Source organism: Peromyscus maniculatus, chromosome 4, assembly GCF_049852395.1.
Source record: "Peromyscus maniculatus bairdii isolate BWxNUB_F1_BW_parent chromosome 4, HU_Pman_BW_mat_3.1, whole genome shotgun sequence".
In the NCBI taxonomy this organism is placed as follows: domain Eukaryota; kingdom Metazoa; phylum Chordata; class Mammalia; order Rodentia; family Cricetidae; genus Peromyscus; species Peromyscus maniculatus.
Genome location: NC_134855.1, coordinates 15,069,547 through 15,091,746, shown reverse-complemented (window position 1 = coordinate 15,091,746; position 22,200 = coordinate 15,069,547). Strand labels below are relative to the sequence as shown.

At 45.6% G+C, this 22,200-nt stretch overlaps 1 protein-coding gene across 4 annotated transcripts; it reads right to left on the bottom strand.

The window, feature by feature from the left end:
* Positions 1–1,116: 1,116 nt before the first annotated feature.
* Positions 1,117–15,621, bottom strand: Glt6d1 (glycosyltransferase 6 domain containing 1). 4 transcript variants are annotated; one of them, XM_042275128.2, is made up of 5 exons: positions 15,403–15,531; positions 13,375–13,454; positions 8,648–8,695; positions 2,241–2,378; positions 1,117–1,837 (listed from the first exon to the last, which is right to left on the bottom strand). In XM_042275128.2, exons 2-5 carry the CDS (start codon positions 13,446–13,448, stop codon positions 1,171–1,173), a joined length of 927 nt encoding a protein of 308 aa, XP_042131062.1. In that variant the 5' UTR covers positions 13,449–13,454; positions 15,403–15,531; the 3' UTR covers positions 1,117–1,170. The 4 variants fall into 4 exon arrangements, with proteins under 4 accessions (XP_042131062.1, XP_042131061.1, XP_042131064.1 ...); XM_042275127.2 differs by lacking the exon at positions 13,375–13,454 and having other exon boundaries at positions 15,403–15,619; XM_042275130.2 differs by lacking the exon at positions 8,648–8,695 and having other exon boundaries at positions 15,403–15,545.
* Between the last annotated feature and the right edge of the window lie 6,579 nt (positions 15,622–22,200).

Genomic DNA, 22,200 nt, shown 5'->3' with positions numbered 1-22,200 from the left:
TGCTCTTCCAGAGGACCTGAGTTCAATTCCCAGCACCCACATCAGGTGGCTCACAAGTGTCTGGAACTCTAGCTCCAGGGGATCCACCACCTCTTAACTCTGCTGGCCCCCTCACTCATGTGCACATTACCTCTCCACATATTAAATCAAAAAATAAAGTAAAACATTTTAAATCCCACTTCTCCAAAAAAGCAAAACATAGCACAGATTTTAAAATGTCTTACTTGGTAAAGTGCTTGCCACACAGATAAGAGGATTTGAATTTGATCCCCTAAACCCATGTGAAACAGCTGGGCATGGTGGTGCACCCTTCTAATCCCAGCACTGAGGAAGGAGAGGCACGTGGATTTCTGGGGCTCACTGGCCAGCCAACCTAACCCACTTGGCAAGTTCTAGGTGGAGTCAGAGACCCTGTCTCAAAACACAAAGTGGGTGGATCCTGAAAATGACACCAAAGGTTGTTCTCTGGCCCTCATATATGTGCACACATACCTGCACATACATGCACACACAAATACCTGCATATACACAGGAACGTGCATGCACATACATGCACACACAAATACCTGCATATACACACAAACATGCATGCACACACATGCACACACAAATACCTGCATATACACAGGAACGTGCATACACACACATGCACACACAAATTAGCTTAAACCCCTCTTCGTAACTGCATGTACTGGGCATGCTTCCGATTCATCTAGGTCCCACCACATTCTGGACAGACTGGGACTGTGGGAGGAGAAGCTTGTCGCAGCATCTCAACAACACACTACATAGTTGACAACTGAGTGGATGGACATTTCTTATTTTTTCTCCTATAGATGAATATTAAAGCATTTTTTAATTTTGTGAAAAGATTTTTATTTGTAAACTAAAGTCTTCCCCCATTTAAATAAAATATGCTCTGCATCTCAATAACTTCACATTGCCTACAACACAGCTAACACTAGTTTGTGTATGGACATGAAATATCACCTTTTTATTCGTCCTAGTTTCAGCCAAACTGGTTGATTCAAAATTGCAAGAAAGAATAATTGATTTGGATAGAGTATACATTATCAGGCCTCTGAAGTGTGGGTTTTTAAAAAGACATCCTCTGTCTATAAGGAACTACTACTGTGCTTTATTCTTTAGCCCACAAACCCTGGTACATCATTAGCTGTCTGTGGGATACTGAGCAATCTTCATGTACCACACTTGCCGAGGGATGTTGAAGGTGGGGTCCCAACTGTACTCTGGGGATAGAAGCTTGGTGGGTTTGTTGAGGAAAAAATATTTGTTGAGGTATTTTTCATAGGTGCTGTTAAGTCCGTTTTCTGCATCCCAAACAACACCTTTCAAGTATTCCTGAGTAAAGTCCAGAATCTGAAAGGGCACCCCACCTATAATGGTGTCAGCGTAATAAAAGTCCCCCAGTCCAAAGGGAATGTAGGCTGCTGACGTAGGTCTCCTCTCATAGGGAAGATCCTTTGTCTTCCAGAAATACCACCAAGCATGGAGCTGGGCTACAGATGTGCTCAGGGTCTCCACCCCGAACTCATTCTGGAAGACCAGGTTGGCGCTCATGATGAAGAGGAAGTCCACCTCGTGTTTAATGTGCTTCCGGATGTGCTCAGCCAAGACTTTCATGCGCATGAGGTCAAAGTTGTTCCACCACCTCTCCTCCCCTATCACGTGTACTTGAAAGGAATGCAGAGGGCTGTGGTCCATGTCAGGTAGCTGCAGGTGCCTATCCACCATGACATAGAAGATCACCCTGTAGCCAGGCATGAAGAACTTGCTGGCCGATTGCAAGAACGGGTCCAGGTACTGGTCAGTGAGACTGGGAACACACAGAACAAGAAACTTAAGTCTCTAAATGGAATGGGTGCCCTTGAATGTGCTGACAAGAGAGGTGTCCTTGATACTAAAAAAACTCCAATAGGTCAGGGTAGAGATGTTGGGTCTAAAGATCCACCAAGCTGGTTAATAAGTCCATAGGCCTGACAATGGCCATGGAGTTTTAGAACTACCGAGTCAGAGCTGAGTGGAGCATTGGTTAAGAACTCCCAAGTGGCTTTATGGATTCAGTCTTGGTCCAGGGACTAATCATAGCAAATTCTATCTGGTATGCTCAGCAGTAGTGATCACAAAAGAGGACATGAAGCTCTTTGGGGGCAAAATATCTATGGATGCTGAACCACGTTTCCCAAGACAAAAGGGGCATCTACCTTTGCAGCATCTACCTGCCAACAGCAAACACAGCCAAGCCCACGGTGGTGTTCTGCTTTCTGTAATGTTTCTCCAGGGCCTCTCTGTCAAAGGTGCCTTCCCAGATGACGGGGGCTAGCCAGTCTGTGATGGTGATGACATCCATACGTCTCCTAAGGGACACACAAAAGCAGAAATAAAATATGACAGTATGGTTCAACAGTCGAAAGCCAACACAAGACACCATGTGTAAAGCCACATGTTGGGTACCATGGCATGGCATCAGTGATGGGCACCCAATGGCAGATGCTAACCCTGCGGTGGTACTGACTAGATGCCAATCAGACATGATAAACTCTAGTTTGCTCACATGACCCTGGCAATGCCCCTCCTCAGGTGAGCACTAGTTTTCTTCTTATTCTTCACTTGGGCACACAACTAGCAAGTGGCTGAGCTGGAAGAGCCCCAATGCCCCCAGCTGGTCTAGCCTCAGACCTTGTGTTCTCCTCCTAAGCCTGGGACTACTTATATTGAGAGCTGGTTACAGCTTAACCAATTTAAAAAAACAGACAGCCCAGGGTCAGAACCCTGTCATACTCTTGGTTTTGCCTGAAGCCAGTACCGTAGGCGGGATCCTGGCTTCCATCCCTGACCTGCCTGCTCCTTTTCTCGCTCTGTGTGCCCTGTGGTGTTCTAAACACATGGTTTAAGTCGTCTGTGTCATCCAACAAGAGCGAGATAGATTAGACTTGCATTCAACACCGAGGAAATAGAAGGATTAGGACACGCCAAGAAGACAAGGAATTTACAAATTAATGTAAGTCACAGTATCAGAAGCTAAAGAAAAATCACACACCCAAATCATTCAACACAGGAGAAACATTATAGAGCCTGTCACCTACTCATGATTTTAAAAAGAAACTTCCAGAAAAAGATGGAACGGTTGCCTCATCTTGATTTTTTCCCTACAGCTAACATGTTTAATAGTGAAAGGCTGGGTTCTTCCTCCCAAAGATCAAGAACATGACAAGGCTGACCGCCCCCCCCTCTTCAACACAGCAGCAGCAGCCATGGCCGCTGCAGTAAAGGCAAGAAAAGGAAATCAAGGCATCACATTGGAAATGGGAAAAATAATACTCATCGTAATACAATCAGCCATACTTAATCATCTACCTGGAAAATCCTAAGAAGAAAAATCACCTAGAATTGGTATGTGAATTAGAGAATTTACCAGATTAGTCCCTAAACATTAACCCTGTGTCTATACATTAACAACGAGTATGTAGAAATACAGAAGATGCTTGCTGAGATCCAAGCTCAGTTCCCAGCATCCACATCAGGCTGCTCACAACCTACTGTAACTCCAGCTCCAGGGTATCCAACACCCTCTTTTGGCCTCTACAAGCACCTTCATTCACCTCCCCGGTGTGGGCGTGTGTGTGTGTGTGTGTGTGTGTGTGTGTGTGTGTGTGTGTGTGTGTGTACATATAATTTTAGATATGTATTTAAAATACAGTGCTATTAACAGTTGTCCCAACGCAAATGAAACACTGTGGCACATCACTGCACCAGTTAGCAGCTCCCTGCCCCCTTGCCACCTCTGGCAGTGACTAACATGCTTTCTGTCTCTGTGTATTTGCCGAATGTGAAAACATTCCTGAAAGCTCTGCCATCTGATCACCAGACCACATTTTGCCTGCTCATTCATCAGCAGAGAGACTTTGAGTTAATTTACCCTCTAGACACAGTAGGGATGAGGCTCCCATGAAAATCCATAGATTAATTTTCTGTGAATGAGTTTTAATTCTCTTGGGGATGGGTCTCCAGGCCCAGTTCCACCTCTAGGTGGAATCGCTGTGTCCTGCCATAATTCTATAGCTGACAAGTGGGTCCACGATGCCACGGCTGGACCCGAAAATTCCCATTTCTCCACGTCCTGATGCTCCTCCCTGTCTGGCTTTCACAGTCTACCCAGCCTGTGCTCTTCCCATGTGAAGTGGTAACTCGATGTGGTTTTATTTGCATATTTGCGTATTCTGTGTCTTTCTTGGGCATAAGTATATCTTCCTTGAGGAAAAGGTGTCCAGATCTTTGGCCCATTTTTACTGCTTTTCGTTGCTTAATAGTAAGAGCTGCTTGTTAATTCAGAATACTGGGTTTTTATCAGACGTGTAACTTGAAAGCATTTTTCTACAGTGCAGGCTGTCTCTTCACTTTTGGTTTTCGTTTTTCCTGACAGGGTTTCTCTTTGTATCCCTGACTTCAACATTTTTAGTTCCAATTAAGTCCAAATTATCTGTATTTCCTTCTGTGTGCCAGGCTAAGAAAATTCCCCCCTCCTAGAGCACTGGGTGTTTATACTATTAAAAAGTGTTGGACTTTCACAAATGCTTTCTTCTACATAATAAGATGATCATGTGGGCTTTTTTTTTTTCTAATTCTACCAATACACTGTTTTTGCACGGGCTGATCTTGTCCACTGAGTGTCTGAGATCACAGGTTCTCCTGTCTGCTGGCACCTGCTGCTGAGGGCCTCTGTGGATTTGTTTTTTCACTTAGCGAACTTTGAGCTCTGGCTGTTTTGTGTAATGGTGTCTGTATCCTAACTGCTGTTCTCTGTTTGGTAGACTTTGTTTTCACATCTTCCTCGCTTTTGTGCACACTAGAACTGATTAAAACTTGTCAGTCGAAAGGCAGTCTCCTCCGGGGATGTCTACTGATTCTTCTCCTCCCCCTGTGAGGACCAACAGGATTGTTTCTTCGCATGTTTTAGGTTTTTTTTTTTTTTTTTGAATAATTTAGGTGGTAACTCAAAAGATCAGGCTTTCCTTCCCATCCGAGTGCTTTTTCTTTTGTTAGTTAGCTTAACAGTTCACAATTGATGGGGTGATTTCCCATAAATGCTTGGGCTCAGTAAATGACCCATTCTGCCATGAGGTCCTGTGCCCAAGCTGAGGCATGGCACTGTCACACGGCCAGGCTGCAGGCAGTGAACTCTGCTTTAGCTCACACATCCTGCTTGCCCAGAGCCTGTGCCAACCAGAGATGGAGGCTCAGAACTTGCTCAATGTCTTTTCTGAGCTCACAGCCCTCCACGCGCTTGGCTTTCAGTCCTGAGTGCTGGATATTTGCCAAGCTTTCCAAAGCCCCCACGGATAGTTACAGACCAGCTTTTCCTCTCGAACCCTTTGCTCATCTGTTATTTGCTTCACTGTCCCGCCTTCGGTAGTGGCTAAACCGACACCTGTCCTTGCAGTGGAAGCTGAGCTTGAGGCTGCGAGGGTGTCCTCCTTCTTGTCCTCCCTGCCATATGAAGATTGTTGTCCTCAAGGCCATCATGGAGCAGGAGCTTGGCACGGGGACCAGGGCATTAAGTAAATATCATTGTCCTCCCACAGGCCCAGGAAAGTGGAGTCTGTTCTTCCATTTTTCTCATTAGCCTATGTGGAGGACAGAGCCTTCCTTATACCAACGTCTCTGCTGACGTCACTCAAAAGATAGTTTTCATGCCCGTGCTATTGGCAAGTGCAAAAGAACAGAGAGACCTCTGGGAATTTATACAGGACACTGCCCTGGGAGACTATCTCTACAAACTGTACCCCTCTAAGTCATATATCAAAGCCCTAACCCTTGCAGATGATGGTATTTGGAGGTGAGGCCTTGAGTCATTGAGTTTGAGGGTGGGGTTTGAGTCCTTGTGAAGAGAGGTAAGAGAGTAGCTTGCTCTGCTTCCTGAATTGGCCACACCAGGGCACTGTGAGAGCTATCTGCAAGCCAGGAAGAGGCCTCTCTGGATCCTGATCCTGCTGTTGCCCGGCCGTGAACTAGGCTTTCAGTGCAAAGGGAAGTCTCTCTGCCTAAACCACCCAGTTATGGCAGCCAGAGTGGCGCCCAACACCTGCCCTACCTCCTTGGTTCCAGTTTTACTCAACACTATCCAGAACCCAGGTGAGGAGGCGCAGCAGCATTGGACTCAACGGCAGAACCACTCAGGGCCATGGGCAGGATGGCGAGCGGTTAACTGGCTGTTTCAACCCTGGATGGTCACACAGGCAACAAAATCTACTACAGCGATGAGGAAATTTGGGAAATCTTAACACCGCTTTGGGCGAGGAGTCCAGAATACCACAACATGAAGTTACAAACCACGACAAATGGGCTTTTTCTGAATATGTGCCCATATTCTGGATATAAGATTAAATTTACACCAAAAGAGAAAAGCAAGTCTAATCGACCAGGGTCACATGATTGGTCTTTGGGACTCAGGATGGTGATTATGTTAGAGGTGAGGGCAGGTCAAGGGAACAGGAAGGGCAAAAAGCCAGACACAGTGATAGGAAATTGTAGTTTTCATTTCATTTTTGTTGTTGTTGTTGTCTTGTTTGTTTGGGAGACAGAGTTTCTCTGTGTAGCCCTGGATATCCTGAAATTCACTCTGTAGCCCAGGCTGGCCTCAAACTCATAGAGATCTGCCTGCCTTTGCCTCCCTGAGTGCTGGGATTAAAGGTGTGCACCACCACCACCCTGCTCATTTTTTTAAAAGCAAATGAGGGGCTAGGAACTGGCTCTGTGGGTAAAGCACTGGTCTTGTAAACACGAGGGTCAGAGTTCGACCTGTAGTTCCCATGCAAGGCCCAGCTGTGCATGCTTGCAGTCCCAGAGCAAGGACGGCAGCGCCAGGAGGAGCCCTGGAGCCCGAAAGCCAGGTAGTCCAGCCGAGTCAGCCAAATCAACAGACTCTGGGTTCCGTGAGAGACCTGAGAACAACACTCAAGGTTGCCCTCCAGCCTCTAGACACACGAGCACGCATGTACGCCAGCACACTCATGAACACGCGTACACACACTAACAAATGATATGAGTGGAGTTGTGGGGGACAATCCTAAGAGTTGCCATGACTGTGGACGAGGGCCAACCTAACTCTGTGCATCCGAGGTGCACTCAAAATACTCATATGTCAAAGGAACTCACAAAGAATGAACAGTAGCAGCCGGGCGTTGGTGGCGCACGCCTTTAATCCCAGCACTCGGGAGGCAGAGCCAGGTGGATCTCTGTGAGTTCGAGGCCAGCCTGGACTACCAAGTGAGTCCCAGGAAAGGCGCAAAGCTACACAGAGAAACCCTGTCTCGAAAAACCAAAAAAAAAAAAAAAAAGAATGAACAGTAGCTAAAAAGAGTTCACATCACAACTACGGAGACACAGATTGGGTTGAGAGAGTTTAACATGCTGTTTCACCAAGAATAAAGAATATTTTGTGCCCTGTAAATAAGAAAATAGAGTTGTACAATTAGTAAAGGGAAACAGTAATGTTACACCAGTTTTTAAACATCATAGTGTCTGATCCAAAATTCCATTTTAGAAATCTGTCCTGTGGATAAACACATTCCCGTGCATAAACTTCATTCAGGGTCCTTTACCTTGCTTATGAAACACCAACCCAGAACAAGCACCCGTGGTTACCAAGCTGCTGTAGCACAAAGCCCATCACACACACACACACACACACACACACACACACACACACACACACACCCCAAAAGTAGGTGTGGTGTCACTTGTTTATCATCCTAACCCCTGGGAGGCAGCAACAGATGGATCCCTCAAGCTTACTGGCCAGCCAGTCCAGCCAGTCAGTGAACTCAAGGTTCAGTGAGAGGCCCATCTCAAAATCCAAGGTGGAGGGCGATCAAGGAAGACACTTGGTCTGAACTCTGGCCTCGACATGCACAAAGAAGAAAAGGGAAAGAAAGATACACACATATAGAGAAACAGTCACTTCATCATGGGAGGTGCCCACACCAATACTGGGCCTGAGTTCACGGCTAACCGTCCTGGTTCTGCAAGGACAGAAGGTGTTAGGAAGGTCAGTAGTTGCCTTTTTCTTTTGCTTCCAGATGAACCTGAGGGAAACCTGGATAAGCCTCAGACCTGACTGTTTTACCCACCGTCAGCTCCTGTTTGCTGAGTTTAAGCCACAAGTGATGGATACGGTTGCAGACATGTAATCAAGGTGATATGGGTTGATCATGCATGTTCAGACACCAGCTACCTCATGACCTTACCACCTCTTCCCCTCCATCAGGCACCAGCACCCATAAAGCCCAGGCAGAAGAGGAAGATCTGAGACCAGCTCTCCATCTCCACACACCAGTGCCTTGTGAACACACCCATGCTCTTCGAAACACCTCTCAGCCATGGCTGTCCCACAGGGGCAGAAGCAAGAACCTGCCTCAGATCTCCTCCCCTGAAGAAGCAGGAAGGTTAACTGTGAACCCAGGCCAAGGCACCAGCTTCCTCCACAGCATCGGGACTTCTTGTTTCCGGGAGCTCTCCTGGGCTTGTGTCAGAATGGCGGAAACAAACTCCTAATTCCAGATGCCCTGGCAGAGCTATGGCTGTGCTGAAACTGTCGCCCCAAAGCGACACATGTCTTTGCTCTTACCTGGGGTTAAACCAATCTGAGACCGGAAATTCCTCTTCCTGGTGGTTCCTGGTACAAAGAGCAGCAGGTTATTGTGGCATCTGTTTGCTCAGCCGGCCCTTTCCCACTGAGCCCACACAAGGCAGTCTCAGCTCTGTGGCTCTTCCCATGTCCTCACTGCCTAGCCTCAGCTTTCAGTGGCTTGGGGACAGGGCAGGGGTAGAGCTCTAGGGTCACAGTGTGGGGCTGAGGAAGCAGCTGGGAGAGCAGGTGTCTCCTGGTCTGGAAGGGGACAAGCTGGTCTAGGGAACAGATGAAGGGGATTGGGAGGGAGGTCACAAACAGCAGAATGAAGAGAAAGGTACCTTGGTGGGAGGAGGAAAAGGTCACTAGAGAATGTAAACTCAAAAAGAGTTATTTAAATGGTATAAAGAGGTCAGGAGGAGTCGATGTATTCACCTTTCATTCCCCTACCCCCTTTTCTATGAGACAAGGTCTTACCATGTAGCCCTGGCTGACCTGGAACTCACTCTGTAGACCAGGATGGCTTTGAGCTCACAGAGATCCACCTGCCTCTGCCTCTGGAGTGCTGGGATTAAAGGTCTATCCACTATGCCCAGCTACTGTGATCCTTTCACGTGCAGATGTTTCTAGCTTATTATGGGGGTGATGTAAGTGTTACAGCTCTGGAGAGGAAGGTATCCTGGCCCTGCTTCTCCTTCCGGAGTGCTGGGGTTAAAGGTGTATCCACTATGCCCAGCCACCTTGATCCTTTTAAGTGTAGATGCTTCTAGCTTACTATGGGATGACACCTAGACACTGCAAGCGGAGATCTCGGCTATTGGAAAAGCAGTTTAACTAAAGCCCATGACAGTAGCTTAACTCAGCCCACCGTCCATGACCTCAGAACAGAGGCCTACAACTGAGCCAAGTCACCCACACTCAGCCTGCCATGTTAGAAAGTGAGGAAGGATTCAGGAGTTTCCTGCGTCTGGACCAACAGTGGAAAAAAGAATGGTCGTCCAGGAGTTCTTTGCCACCACAGGTGAAGAGTCAGGGCCATCACTGTCTTAGTTTGTGTTTTGTTGCTCTGGAGAGACACCATGACCATGGCAACTCTTACAAAGGAAAACATTTAACTGGGGCTGGCTTACAGTTTCAGAGGTTTAGTCCGTTATCATGGCAGGAAACATAACGGCATGCAGACAGACATGGTGCTGGAGAGGTAGCTGAGAGTTCTACATCTGGATCCACAGGCAGCAGGAAGTGACTAAACCACCGGCCTGGCTTGAGCATCTGAGACTTCAAAGCCTGACCCACTAGTGACACACCTCCTCCAACAAGGCCACACCTCCTCCAACAAGGCCACACTCCAATAATGCCACTCCCCATGGGCCTATGGGCACCATTTTTATTCAAACCACCACACTCATTAATTATTTAGTTTAATCACCTGCCTGGCAGCTTCCCGTGTGCCACCTGGGGTGTTCTGTAACAGCTCATCATTTTGTGATGTGATCTGACATGGCCTTGCACAGATATCCTATCACCAAATAGGCTGCCTCCCAGGACAGACAGTCAAGATTCCATAGCACAAGCAGGCCCTTATCAGACAACACATGACAAGTGAGGAACTTTCTAAAAACCATCAAGTTGGGGGCACTGAGAATGGCTCAATGGTTAAGAACACTTGGTCTTCTAGACCTAAGCTCAGTTCCCAGAACTCAGGTCAGGTAGCTCACAACTGTCTGTGCCTCCAGGACATCCAAGACCAGAGCCACAGGCACCAGCACATACCGACATGCAGTCACGCACACATGCACTAAGCGAAAAATAATTCTTTAGAATGTTCTCTTAAAAAGCCACCATGTTGCCGGGCGGTGGTGGCGCACGCCTTTAATCCCAGCACTCGGGAGGCAGAGGCAGGCGAATCTCTGTGAGTTCGAGGCCAGCCTGGGCTACCAATTGAGTTCCAGGAAAGGCGCAAAGCTACACAGAGAAACCCTGTCTCGAAAAACCAAAAAAAAAAAAAAAAAAAAAAAAAAAAAAAAAAGCCACCATGTTTCAGTGTGTTGACCCTGTTCTTTTCTAGATCCAGGGCAGACATCGTGGCTGCTAGAGTGCCCTCACCTAAAGAATCTGCTCCCCACAGAGACACGCCAACAGTGAATGTCATGCCCTGATCTTGAGGGGGCCCCACTGTGCTAAGCCAATGAGCCAGAGATGGCCTTGAGCTTCTGCGCTGTCAGTTTCTTCTCAGCAGGGGTGTAGCAACCCAAAACTTTACACAGTCAGTTTCTTTAGATGCAGCCAGGATCACATTTCCAGTCCATTACACACCCAACAAAACCACACCCAACATCTGCTGGTCCTGTAGCTGGGCTGTCTGACCTGGAGACTCCAGGGGCTTGGAACCACGTGGGCTAGACTGAAGCCTCCCCCAAATGGACAAGCCTCTCCTCCTTGACCCCCAAGTCCTCTCCCTCTGGGAGGCATTGCCCCTGTTTGAAAAATGACAGCCCGCTGGGAGGTTTTTCCTCATACGATCCTGTCCCAAGAGTCCAGCAGTAAATACTACTGCCTCATGTTCTGTCTCTTCAGAAACCTTGTAGCACACACACTCATAGGCGTGTGCATGTGCACACACTGGTACACCCATGCACACATAAGTGTATGCTCGCACACATACACTCACACATATTCACACACACACTACATACCTATGACCTACACACAGCGAGACCTGGCCACCTCGAGAGACTTGTTTATTTCCATTCCCAGCCCCTGTCGTCATTAGAATCTCTGGCCCTGACAGTTTTGTCCTCCAGTTTATAGAACAAATGTTGACACAGTGAAGAGCAACACCTTGAGAGGGCACCTTTTCCGAGGAGAAGCTTTGCCAGAGAAAATACAGGACACCATAGAATGTGAGTTTGGAAAAGAACAGTGGATGGCAGCTGGAGAGATGGCCCAGCAGTTAACAGAGCTGGCTGCTCTTCCTGAGAACCTGGGCTCAACTCCCAGCACCCACATGGTCTGTAACTTGGGTTCCAGGGGACCCGAGGCCCTCTGCTTGTCTCTGCTGGGACCAGGCACACATGTGATAAACAGATATACATGCAGGCAAAACACATAAAATAAAAATAAATAAGAGATAAGCAGTGACTATGTTGAATGTCTGTTTCGGTTATTGTATGGGACGTACTTCTATGAACATGGTGTGCAGTCTATCAGGTGTGACTGAGTAGCTTCTATTTCTGTCTCCTAAATACATCAGCTCTGCTAGTATACACAGTCAAGGATTTACACCCAAAATACAGCAACCTGATTAAAAATAAATCAGGCAAAGAAATCAAATGCCCATTTTATCAAGAAAGATGTATAGATGGAAGCCTTAATTTTTTAAGGTATTCTTTCATGATAGGACTGAGTTCCTTTTTCTTTCTTTCCTTTCTTTCCTTCTTTCTTTCCTTCTTTCTTTCTTTCTTTCTTTCTTTCTTTCTTTCTTTCTTTCTTTCTTTCTTTCTTTTTTTTTTTTTTTTTTTTTGGTTTTTCGAGACAGGGTTTCTCTGTGTAGCTTTGCGCCTTTCCTGGAACTCACTTGGTAGCCCAGGCTGGCCTCGAACTCACAGAGATCCACCTGGCTCTGCCTCCCGAGTGCTGGGATTAAAGGCGTGCGCCACCACCGCCCGGCTTCTTTCTTTCTTTCTTTCTTTCTCTGTGAGGCCAGCCTGGTCTACAGAGCTACTTCTAAGACAAGGCTACACAGTGAAACTTTGTCTCAAACACACACACACACACACACACACACACACACACACACAGAGAGAGAGAGAGAGAGAGAGAGAGAGAGAGAGAGAGAGAGAGAGAGAGAGAGAGAGAGAGAGATTGATTCACTATGCATCCCTGACTAGCCTGGAACTTTCTGTGTTGTCCAGGCTAGCCTCCAACTCACAGAGATCCACCTGCCTTTGCCTTGCAAGTTCTGGGACTAAAGGCATTTGCCTCTATTCTTGGCTTTGCTTTTCCAGTGGCACTCAGAAACATTGTTATTTATAAGTAGATCCAGGGAGAGGCATATAGGAGATAGGAGTTAAAAGTTTCTAGGAAAAAAATGTTGGCAGGTTAACACTAGCAGCACGATTTTAATTTTGTCTATATAAGATGCTAATTTGCCACCTTTAATCCCAGCACTTGGGAGGCAGAGTGGATCTCTGTGAGTTTGAGGCCAGCCTGGTCTACAAAGTGAGCTCCAGGACAATCAGAGCTGTTACACAGAGAAATCCTGTCTCAAAAGACCAAAAAAAAAAAAAAAGTAACCAAATTTGGAACTTTGAGGTGGTTTATAATTGATGTAATTATATGTAATTGTAGTTCAGTTTTGGCCCAGTGACTAAGCTCTTGCTTGGTATGCTCCAGGCCCCATTCTATCCCCAGTACAACAGTAATAACAGCATTCTCCTCTGCCTGACTCCATTTTCACGACATTGCCACGTAACATGAAATTCTTTAGTGTATGAAATACCCCCTGTGGGCTATTTTCCAGCATCTGGAATGAAGCCTGGGACAAGAAACTCAGCAAATGTCCCCCTGGCATATGAAAATCAAAGAATTAAAATATACACAGCATCCTCTAGGGAGGAAGTAGCTTCTGGTTCCCTCATGTGTTAATGGCATCTTTGGATGAGATTCAGCGTTTAAACCACCGTGGCCTTCCTTCCTGCAGGTTGTGGTTCATCAATATTTACCTGAAGTAGACCTTAGCCATCATCAGCAGGAAGAGGCAGGAAATCAACATAAGCATTCTCTTTTTAGCATGCATTCCTTCCTGGGGAAGGGAAGGAAAAGGGGGTTCTAAGTGTGGGTTAAACAGACCCACTGCATCCCAACACCCCCAGCGGTGGGGTAGTGTCTGTACACATTTGGACACTAACTCAACAGCTCCCTCTAGAATATTCAGTGAGAGGGATCAAGGTCATCTCCATTCTGCTTGAAGTGCCTTTGAAGTGATTCTCAAAGATTTGGAAAGTACTGGCTCTCCTGTGTTTCCTGGAGAAGCAAGTCTGTGTGTGTGTGTGTGTGTGTGTGTGTGTGTGTGTGTGTGTGTGTGTGTGTGTGTGTGTGTTGTGCACAGAGGCTGTGTGTGTGTGTGTGTGTGTGTGTGTGTGTGTGGTGTTATACACAGAGGCTGTGTGTGAGTGTGGTGTGCACAGAGGCTATGTGTGTGTGTGGTGTTGTACACAGAGGCTGTGTGTGTGTGTGTGTGTGTGTGTGGTGTTATACACAGAGGGTGTGTGTGTGTGTGTGGTGTGCACAGAGGCTGTGTGTGTGTGTGGTGTTGTACACAGAGGCTGTGTGTGTGTGGTGTTGTGCACAGAGGCTGTGTGTGTGTTTGTGTGTGTGTGTGGTGTTGTACACAGAGGCTGTGTGTGTGTGTTTGTGTGTGTGTGTGGTGTTGTACACAGAGGCTGTGTGTGTGTGCATGTGTGTGTGTGTGTGTTTGTGTGTGGTGTCGTGCACAGAGGCTGCTGTTGGGGGTCTTCAGTTGCTCCCCACCTTACTTTTTGAGGCAGGGTCTCTCTGAGCCCAAGCTTTTCTTTTCACCTAAGCCAGAAAGCTCTGGAATCCACCTGCTTCAGCCGCCTTAGTGCTGGGATCCAGCCAAGTGCCACATCCAGCTTTTACATGGATACCAGGAATCAAACTCAGGTTCCCATGCTTGCTCAACAACCACTGTCTCCCCAGCCTGGAAGTCCATCTTGTTCCCAGGAAATAACTGCCATGAATCCCTATCGTGTGTTCCTGGCAACAGGGTGGGATCATGACGATGAGGTCATCCTAAACCAATACATTCTGCCCTCAGAGTTGACTTTGTCGTTTCTTTCCTAGTAGGCGTGGTGAGATGGACCAACTGGGGCCGTTTACACAGAGACTGCAAAGAGGGTCCGTGACCACATCAACGGCAGGAGGCTCCAGAGCTGAAAGCTGAGCTCCGGTTGGCATGGAGCCTAGGTTGGAGGTTTCCCATGGATCTGTTTGAACACTGTGTCCAACATGCCATATGGCAGTGTGCCAGCCTGCGGTGGAGGGCTCTGATGACCTGCTCCTGAGGCAGGGGTTGGGGGAAGGTAGGGCTGGCCCTGAGTTGAACTGGGTTTTAAGTGTCCAGAACACACCAGCTTGGAAGACAAGCACAGCGTGAAAAGGCAGAAGGTTAAGGGGCTCCTTTGTAATCTTATATTGCTTATTCACTGACGTGATGACAGTCTGGGTGTTGGAGTCCAGAGGTAGAAACTCATGAAATAAATGGATAAAATAAATTCACCTGTTTCTTTTGCCCCTTGTCACATGGCTACTAGGAAACGGGACATCACAAGTGGCTCACATCCTGACTGTGCTGGGCAATTCGTCATGAAACGTTACCCTGCTCAGAAATACCCTTGCAGTTTGAAAATTGACATCTTTAAGCTCACTACTATTGGGAATACATGGACAAGTGAGCAGGGGTCCAGCCAGCCAGCTGCTCTGTCCCCTGCTGGTTCCCATGATACCTTGAAGCACCGGCAACAAATTCAGAGGCCAAGCTCAAAGGCTGCTGTCTACACACAATATTTTGTCTTGTTTACAGAAACAGAATCTCATTCTGTTGCCCAGATTGGCCTTGAACTCACAACCGCCTTTCTGCCTCAGCCCCCCAAATGCTGAGATTGCAGGTATACACCTTCAAGCCTGGCTCCCAGACACAACCAGTCCCAACACTGTCAAAGGCCCCTTACCTTGGATCAGGGTGGTGGTAGGTAGGAGACAGCCAAAACGTCCCTTGAGGACCAGTGTTTCCCAGGGAGAATATCTCTAGGACTTTGCCATGTGAGGTGCCTGGTTGCATCCGCTGCTTTTGTGGTGTGTGACTCTTCTGTTAATGGTGATGTCACCAGCATCACAATGGCACCTGGCCGGCTCTCTTCATGACCAGATGACATGACTTGGTCCCACTGGAAACATGAAAGGATTTCTTAGATCTGTTTCTTTTTCTTCTTCTAGTTGTGGCATTTCTTCTGAGGACAGATACTTCCTGGCAGAGAGGTTTCGGGTGGCATGTGTGCTGTGTACAACAGGGAGGTACCCTCCCCCGCTCCCCTCTCCTGCTGGAGACACTATTCATTGCTCTAAAGAGTGAAGTCCTTCTTATACTTTCTCAGACTCTTGTTTATGTATTCTTTGCCCGCTAACAGAAGCACAGGTTTTCATTTTAGGCATCGTATGATCCCACCATCGCCGGATAGCTATGTGTGATTACAACATAACCCTGTATTTATGTGTTTGCTCATTCTACCCTTGAAAAATAAGGAAACCCAATGTGGTAGTCTGAATGTAATTTGTCCCCATAAGCTCATACGGAGTGGCACTATTAGAAGGTGTGACTTTGTTGGAATAGGTATGGCCTTGTTGGGGGAAATGTGTCACTTTGTGGGTGGGTTTTGAAGTTTCCTGTGCTCAAGATACTGCCCAGTGTCTGAGGCCATTTCCTGTTGCCTTCTGATCAAGATGTAGTCACACCATGTCTGCATGCACACCGCTGTGCTCCCCGCCACGATGATAATAGACTGAACCTCTGAAACTGTTAAGTGAGCCGTCCCAATTAAATGTTTTCTTTGTAAGAATTGTCATGGCCATGGTGTCTCTTACAGCAATAGAAATCCTAAGACCCCCAGACTGTGAGTTCAGGGGTTTAAACACATCCTTAGGCTCCAGTCAGCATCCAAAAGAAAAAGAAGAGAAGAGAAGCTGGGTGGTGGTGGTGCACCCCTTTAGTCCCAGCACTTAGGAGGCAGGGGCAAGCAGATCTCCTTGAGTTCAAAGCCAGCCTGATCTACAGAGCTAGTTCCAGGACAGCCAGGGCTACATAGAGAAACCCTACCTCAGAAAGAAAAAAAGAGAGAGAGAGAAGAAAAAAGAGTCACACCCTCCTGAGTCAGGACTCAGAATGGTAGGCTGTCCCTAGCCCGAAAGACTTCTGGGAAGGAAAGGCACTATATTCTACGGGTGAGCTCACATCCTAGGGGTGGTGGTCCCCTGAGCCAGGTCCCTGACCTGCCCACTAAATCAAACCTTAAGGGAGGAGGCCAGGGTGTGTCTCCACCTAGAGGTGGATTCCGTTCTTCACAATTGTGTCTGTTGTGTCCGAAGTCAGGAAACATGAATTCTGGTGCCCACCTCCTTAATACTCCATCCTCAGGAAGAATGTATCATATAATATATTCTGACTGCAGCCTCCCCTCCCTCTATTTCTCCTACACCCCACCTTCCATGCCAGTCTGTCTGACCCTCACTGGCTCATGAAACCAGCATCTCTCTCTCTCCCTTCCCTCCTCCACCTGGACACTCTTCTAGCATGGATGGCCCACATCTTCCTACACAGGCTGCTCTCCCCAGGTACCCCACCACAGCAATGCCTCAGCCCCATTACCCCAGGTCCAGCTGCTTCCCACAGCCAGCAGCACTGACACCATCCTGTCAGAGTCCCTGTCAATCACAGCTTCCTGTTTATTATGTGCTGTGGAAGGAATGTGTTCACCAAACTCAGTCTGGAATTTGTTGTATTCTAAGGGTGAACAATCCAACTATGGTACTTATAGGGGCCTTAGGGGGGTGATCAGATTAGGTTAGTCATTAGGGTGTGGCTCCATGGCTCAACCCTGGGGGCTTTGTGTTTGTTTTTCAGTCATGTCTCTGTGTTGCCCAGGCTAGTGTCAAACTTGCTATGTAGCAGAGAATGACTTTGAACTTCTGATTCTCCTGTGCCCACCTCCCAAGTGCTGGGATGACAGGCACATTCCACAATACCCCTCTGTGTATCACAGTGGACAGGACCCAGGCAAACACTCCACTGGGAGCCACACCCCGGACTCCCAGTGACTCTGCTTCAACTTTGTCATTTTAAGCTGCCTAGGTTGAACTCAAACTCCTAAATGTAAGAGATTTTCCCACTTTAACACCCTGAGTAGCTGGAATAATAATAAGTACTGTGCCCAGTCCAGAATGAACACACACACACACACACACACACACACACACACACACACACACACAGACGCAAACACAGAGAGACAGAGAGACAGATGGACAGAGAAGAGACACAGACACACACAGTCTTTTATTGTTATTATTCTCTCATATAATACATTCTGACTGCAGCCTCCCCTCCCTCTATTTCTCCTACACCCCACCTCCCCTCTCCCCCAGACACACTGCTCCTTGATTTCTCTTCAGAAAACAGCAGCCATCCCAGGAATATCAACCAAACTTGGCATGACAAGATGCAATAAGACTAGGCACAAACCCTCATATGGATGGATGAGACAACCCAGTAGGAGGAAAAGGGCCCCAAGAGCAGGCCAAAGAGTCAGAGACATCCCCACTCCCACTGTTAGGAGTCCCACAAAAAACACAAGCTAAACCTCCACAATGTGTATGCAGAGGACCCAGCACAGACTCTGTGACTATCGCTTCCATCTCTGTGAGCCCCTATGAGCCCTGCCTATGGTGTAGGCTGTGTCCTCCTGGTGTCCTCAACTCCTCTGGCTACTACAATCCTTCCTTCCTTACAGCACAGATCCTAATTGGTCTTAATAATAAAAACCCAGAGTAAAATATCAGGGTGAAAACTGAAAGACCAGAGAAGCAGAGCAGCCAGCCACAAGAAAGACTTCTTACCTCTAGGAATCCTTAGACTGAAAAGACCAAGCTCCTGTCTTCACCTCACCTTATCACTTCCTCTCTCCACCCAGCCACATCACTTCCTGTCTCCACCTCCTCCCTAGTGCTGGGATTAAAGGACTGATATCCCAAGGGCTGGGATCAAAGGTTTGTGCCACTTCTGCCTGGCCCCTATGGCTAACTAGTGGCTTAGCTCTGAACTCTGATCTTCAGGCAAGCTTTATTTGTTAGATCACAAACAAAATATAACCACATTTCCTCTTTTTTGTCTAAAATTTAAAAAAGGTTATAACTAATATAAGAAAAACTATATACAATAAGTACAATAACTATATATAATATACACAGGCAATAAATACATCAACAATGTCTAGCACATTTACATTTGACCAGTTCAGAAAAAAAAACACTCCATTATCTATCCTATCTTAATGAGTCCAAAGTCTTGCACCTAATTCACTCTATCCTAACTTGCTTTGCCATCTAAAGCTATGATGTCTCTCAACCTTATACACTTTACACCTCTTTAGTGAGTTTCTTTTCTGAGTCTGGTAAACACGGAAAACTATAACTATATAACTATCTAATCTTCAACTCCCCCAGAGACCCGAGAAGGAAATAATATTAACAGTAAGCAGGAAGTGCAAGCAATCAACTTCCAAAAAGAATGTGAGAAATGTCAGAAACAGCTGGCTGTCTAGACAGTCACCCAAATGTTCTTTGCAACATTGGGGCATCCATCTTTGGCCTACAGGCCTAGAATATAGTCAAGGCAAGAGCACTATTTTTCCCAGTGGCTAATTTTTACCACAAAGAAAATAAACTCCATATGGAGTTTCTTTGATGCCCATCATCTTCTCTGAAGTATATTGGTGCTGCCAAGAGCAGACATGTCTCGTTGTCATTAAAAAAAATATATGTTATTAAAACATCTTAAATGCCATATTTGATAGATCTCTGAAGTGTTTGAAGATGACCTATGGTGGTATTTTATTTGTACTGAAATGTGATTTTCATTGTATGTTAATAAATAAAGTTGCCTGGAGGTCAGAGGTATTAGAGCCATAGCAAGAGTGTGGTGGTGGTGGTGGTGCATGCCTTTAATCCCAGCACTTGGTAGAAGAGCTAGGTAGATCTCTGTGTGTTCAGGGATGCAGCCAGCATTGGAGACACACACCTTTAAGACCTGGAGGGCGGTACTTACAGGCAGTGATGAGGCAGTCATGTGTTTGGGTTTACCACCAATGAGAAGGCAGAACAGAAAGACTATTTAAAGACAGACACACAGGAAGTAGCTCTCTCAGGGAAGCTAGGAGCACTGCAGGAGGTAAGATTTTAGCTATGAGCTCTGACCTCTCGGCTTTCTCTTTTACACTGGTTCTGTGTTTCTAAATAGTTGGTAATAATAACTTTCAAAGACTAGCAATTTTGCATTACTTTGTTCAATGAGATGTATACAATACCTTGAACAAGATTAGAAATGTATGTACAGTATGTTCTAACAAAAATAATATCAACTTTGTATCAATATGTAAAGATCCATATCAATATAAAATATTTAAAACAAGTAGTTGCTTTAAAAATGGATTTAATAACCTACCTCTTTATCCTATCATATATATATCCCCCTTTTTTCTTTTTAGAGTAGATTCAATAATCTACCTTTTTGTCCTAGCATATCTGTATCCCCGTTTTTCTTTTCTTTTTTTTTTTTTTTCCAACAAGAACCCTGAATCTAATCCCCTTTGTTCGGCTTTTTTCCTGACCATTACCAATAACAACTTGTAACCAACCACCCTAAATGATGACAAATAGCCATAACCCGTAGAAAGACCAAAACCTACCCACCCCACCTCTTGGGAAGGTGGGCATTGTGTTCTTAAATTTACTTCCTACTGTCTGAGGGCAACAGCATTCTTAGGGGATCCTAAAAAGAAAAATTAGGGTTAGTTGCCAAGTTCCGAGAGAGGTAGCTGTATCATATGTTGTCCAGTCTCTCTGTAATGGAAAAGAGCGGAGCTTGTCTCATGTCCTGGCTAGAGTAGTCTGTGAGGCTGGATCACCTCAGCTAGCCACCTCAAAATTGTCCTGAGCAGTTTGTAGTCAAAACCAATCTTTGGGTAGTATTTTTCAGCTTAGTAGTATTATCATAATCCATGTGTAATCATCCTTGTGGGGCCCCATCATCTTTTTGGAAGCTTCAAAAGTTGCTGTTAAGCATGGTCATGGTTCACTGCAGAAAACTGATAGAGACTCAAATAGGAAATCATGTACAGGAAGCTAGATGAAGCCTTTTTCTAGAATTAGTTAGTACTCGATATGATTATTAATATCATGACAAAAGTTTAAAACATATATATTAATCTTATAAATTTTGAGATAACATTTATATTTTAAGAAAAACTTTAAAGAGTTAAAATAAAACCAAAGGATTATAAAATTAGTGGCTTTAATTAGTCCTTTAATTTTTGTTTTTCTTCTGTCCCATATCAGGTGGCTTTTCTGATATGAGACAAGAGATTTTGGATTTGACTTTAAGAAGCATGCTTGGGTTTAGAGAAGGAGAGAGCCACACTCAAACTCCAAAGCCAGTTTTAATTTTTTAATTGGACTGGGACTACATAAAGACCATTTGCAGCCAGGTGATGGTAGCACACACCTTTAATCCCAGCACTCAGGAGTCAGAGCCAGTGGATCTCTGTGAGTTCAAGCCCAGCATGGTCTACAGAGCGAGATCCAGGACAGCTACTAAAACTACACAGAGAAACCCTGTCTCAAAAAAACAAAAAACAAAAAAGACTATTTGCATTACATGACTAGAGAACGACAGAAACAAATATTTAGGAAGATTTATGAAATTTTATCCTGTTGAAAATGTGATATATCAATAGGCCAATTTATTCTTTTTCTTGGTACATTTTTTTCTGGATGATTTGTTCTTTTTCTTCAGATGTCTCCTTTGTCCAGTAGTCTTCAGGTTCCTTAGCAGGATGCTTTCATTCTCTTGGAAAGATAAAAACAAAACCCCTCCCCAGCCCTAATTTGGAAGTTTTCTTATGGCAAGTTATATCTGATCAAATGAGAAGCACTTGTTAGTGGTATAAGTTAGTTTAAATTGAATGGTCATGCTGGTTGATGAACTATCACCTCTTCTAATTAAGAGGTCTCTCTTGTTCAAATTGAATCTTGATCATTTTGATGGTATCCATAGCTTATCTTCCGAGGAAACAAAAACAAAACCTCTTACCCAACGTAACACATATCCTGGTTTCCATTCTGAAGTCAGCACATCTTTAATGAAGTAGGCTGATTTAATTCTTTAGTTTTTTTCTATTATCCAATGTCTTCCCACAGCTGTTGTTTTTTTCTCATTAGCATTTAGAAAATTCAAAGTTAATAAAGTGTTATGCAATCTATTTCTGGGAGTCTTTATTATCCCTTTCTGTTTATTTAGCATATCCTTTAGAGTTCAATTTGATCTTTCTATGACTGCTTGCCCTGTGGGATTGTGTGGTATACCTGTAATATGCTTTATATTGTAATAAGCAAAAAAAAAAAAAAAAAACCTGTTTCATTTTACCAGAGACATGTACTGGAGCATTGTTAGTTTTAACTTGCTGGGTGGTTCACAACCACCTGTAACGTCCAGCTCCAGGGGATCTGACACTCTCCTTTAGCCTCCATGGACACACACACACACACACACACACACACACACACACACACACACACACACACACACTTGACAATCTCCCTTGCCTAGACAAAATCTCCTTGGCTCTGACATGCATCATTTTATAACAGCGTCTTTCCTGTAATGACGTGGAGCCCTGAGGACTCTAAGTCCTGGGAGTTTC

Excerpts from the sequence above, each read along its gene's own strand:
- Glt6d1 (XM_042275127.2), bottom strand. The coding sequence starts at position 15,512 with ATGCAACCAGGCACCTCACATGGCAAAGTCCTAGAGATATTCTCCCTG. Across the intron at positions 8,696-15,402 it reads TACCACCACCCTGATCCAAG|GAACCACCAGGAAGAGGAAT; the intron begins GTAAGGGGCCTT and ends TCTTTGTACCAG. Across the intron at positions 1,838-2,240 it reads GCTGTGTTTGCTGTTGGCAG|TCTCACTGACCAGTACCTGG; the intron begins GTAGATGCTGCA and ends GTGTGTTCCCAG.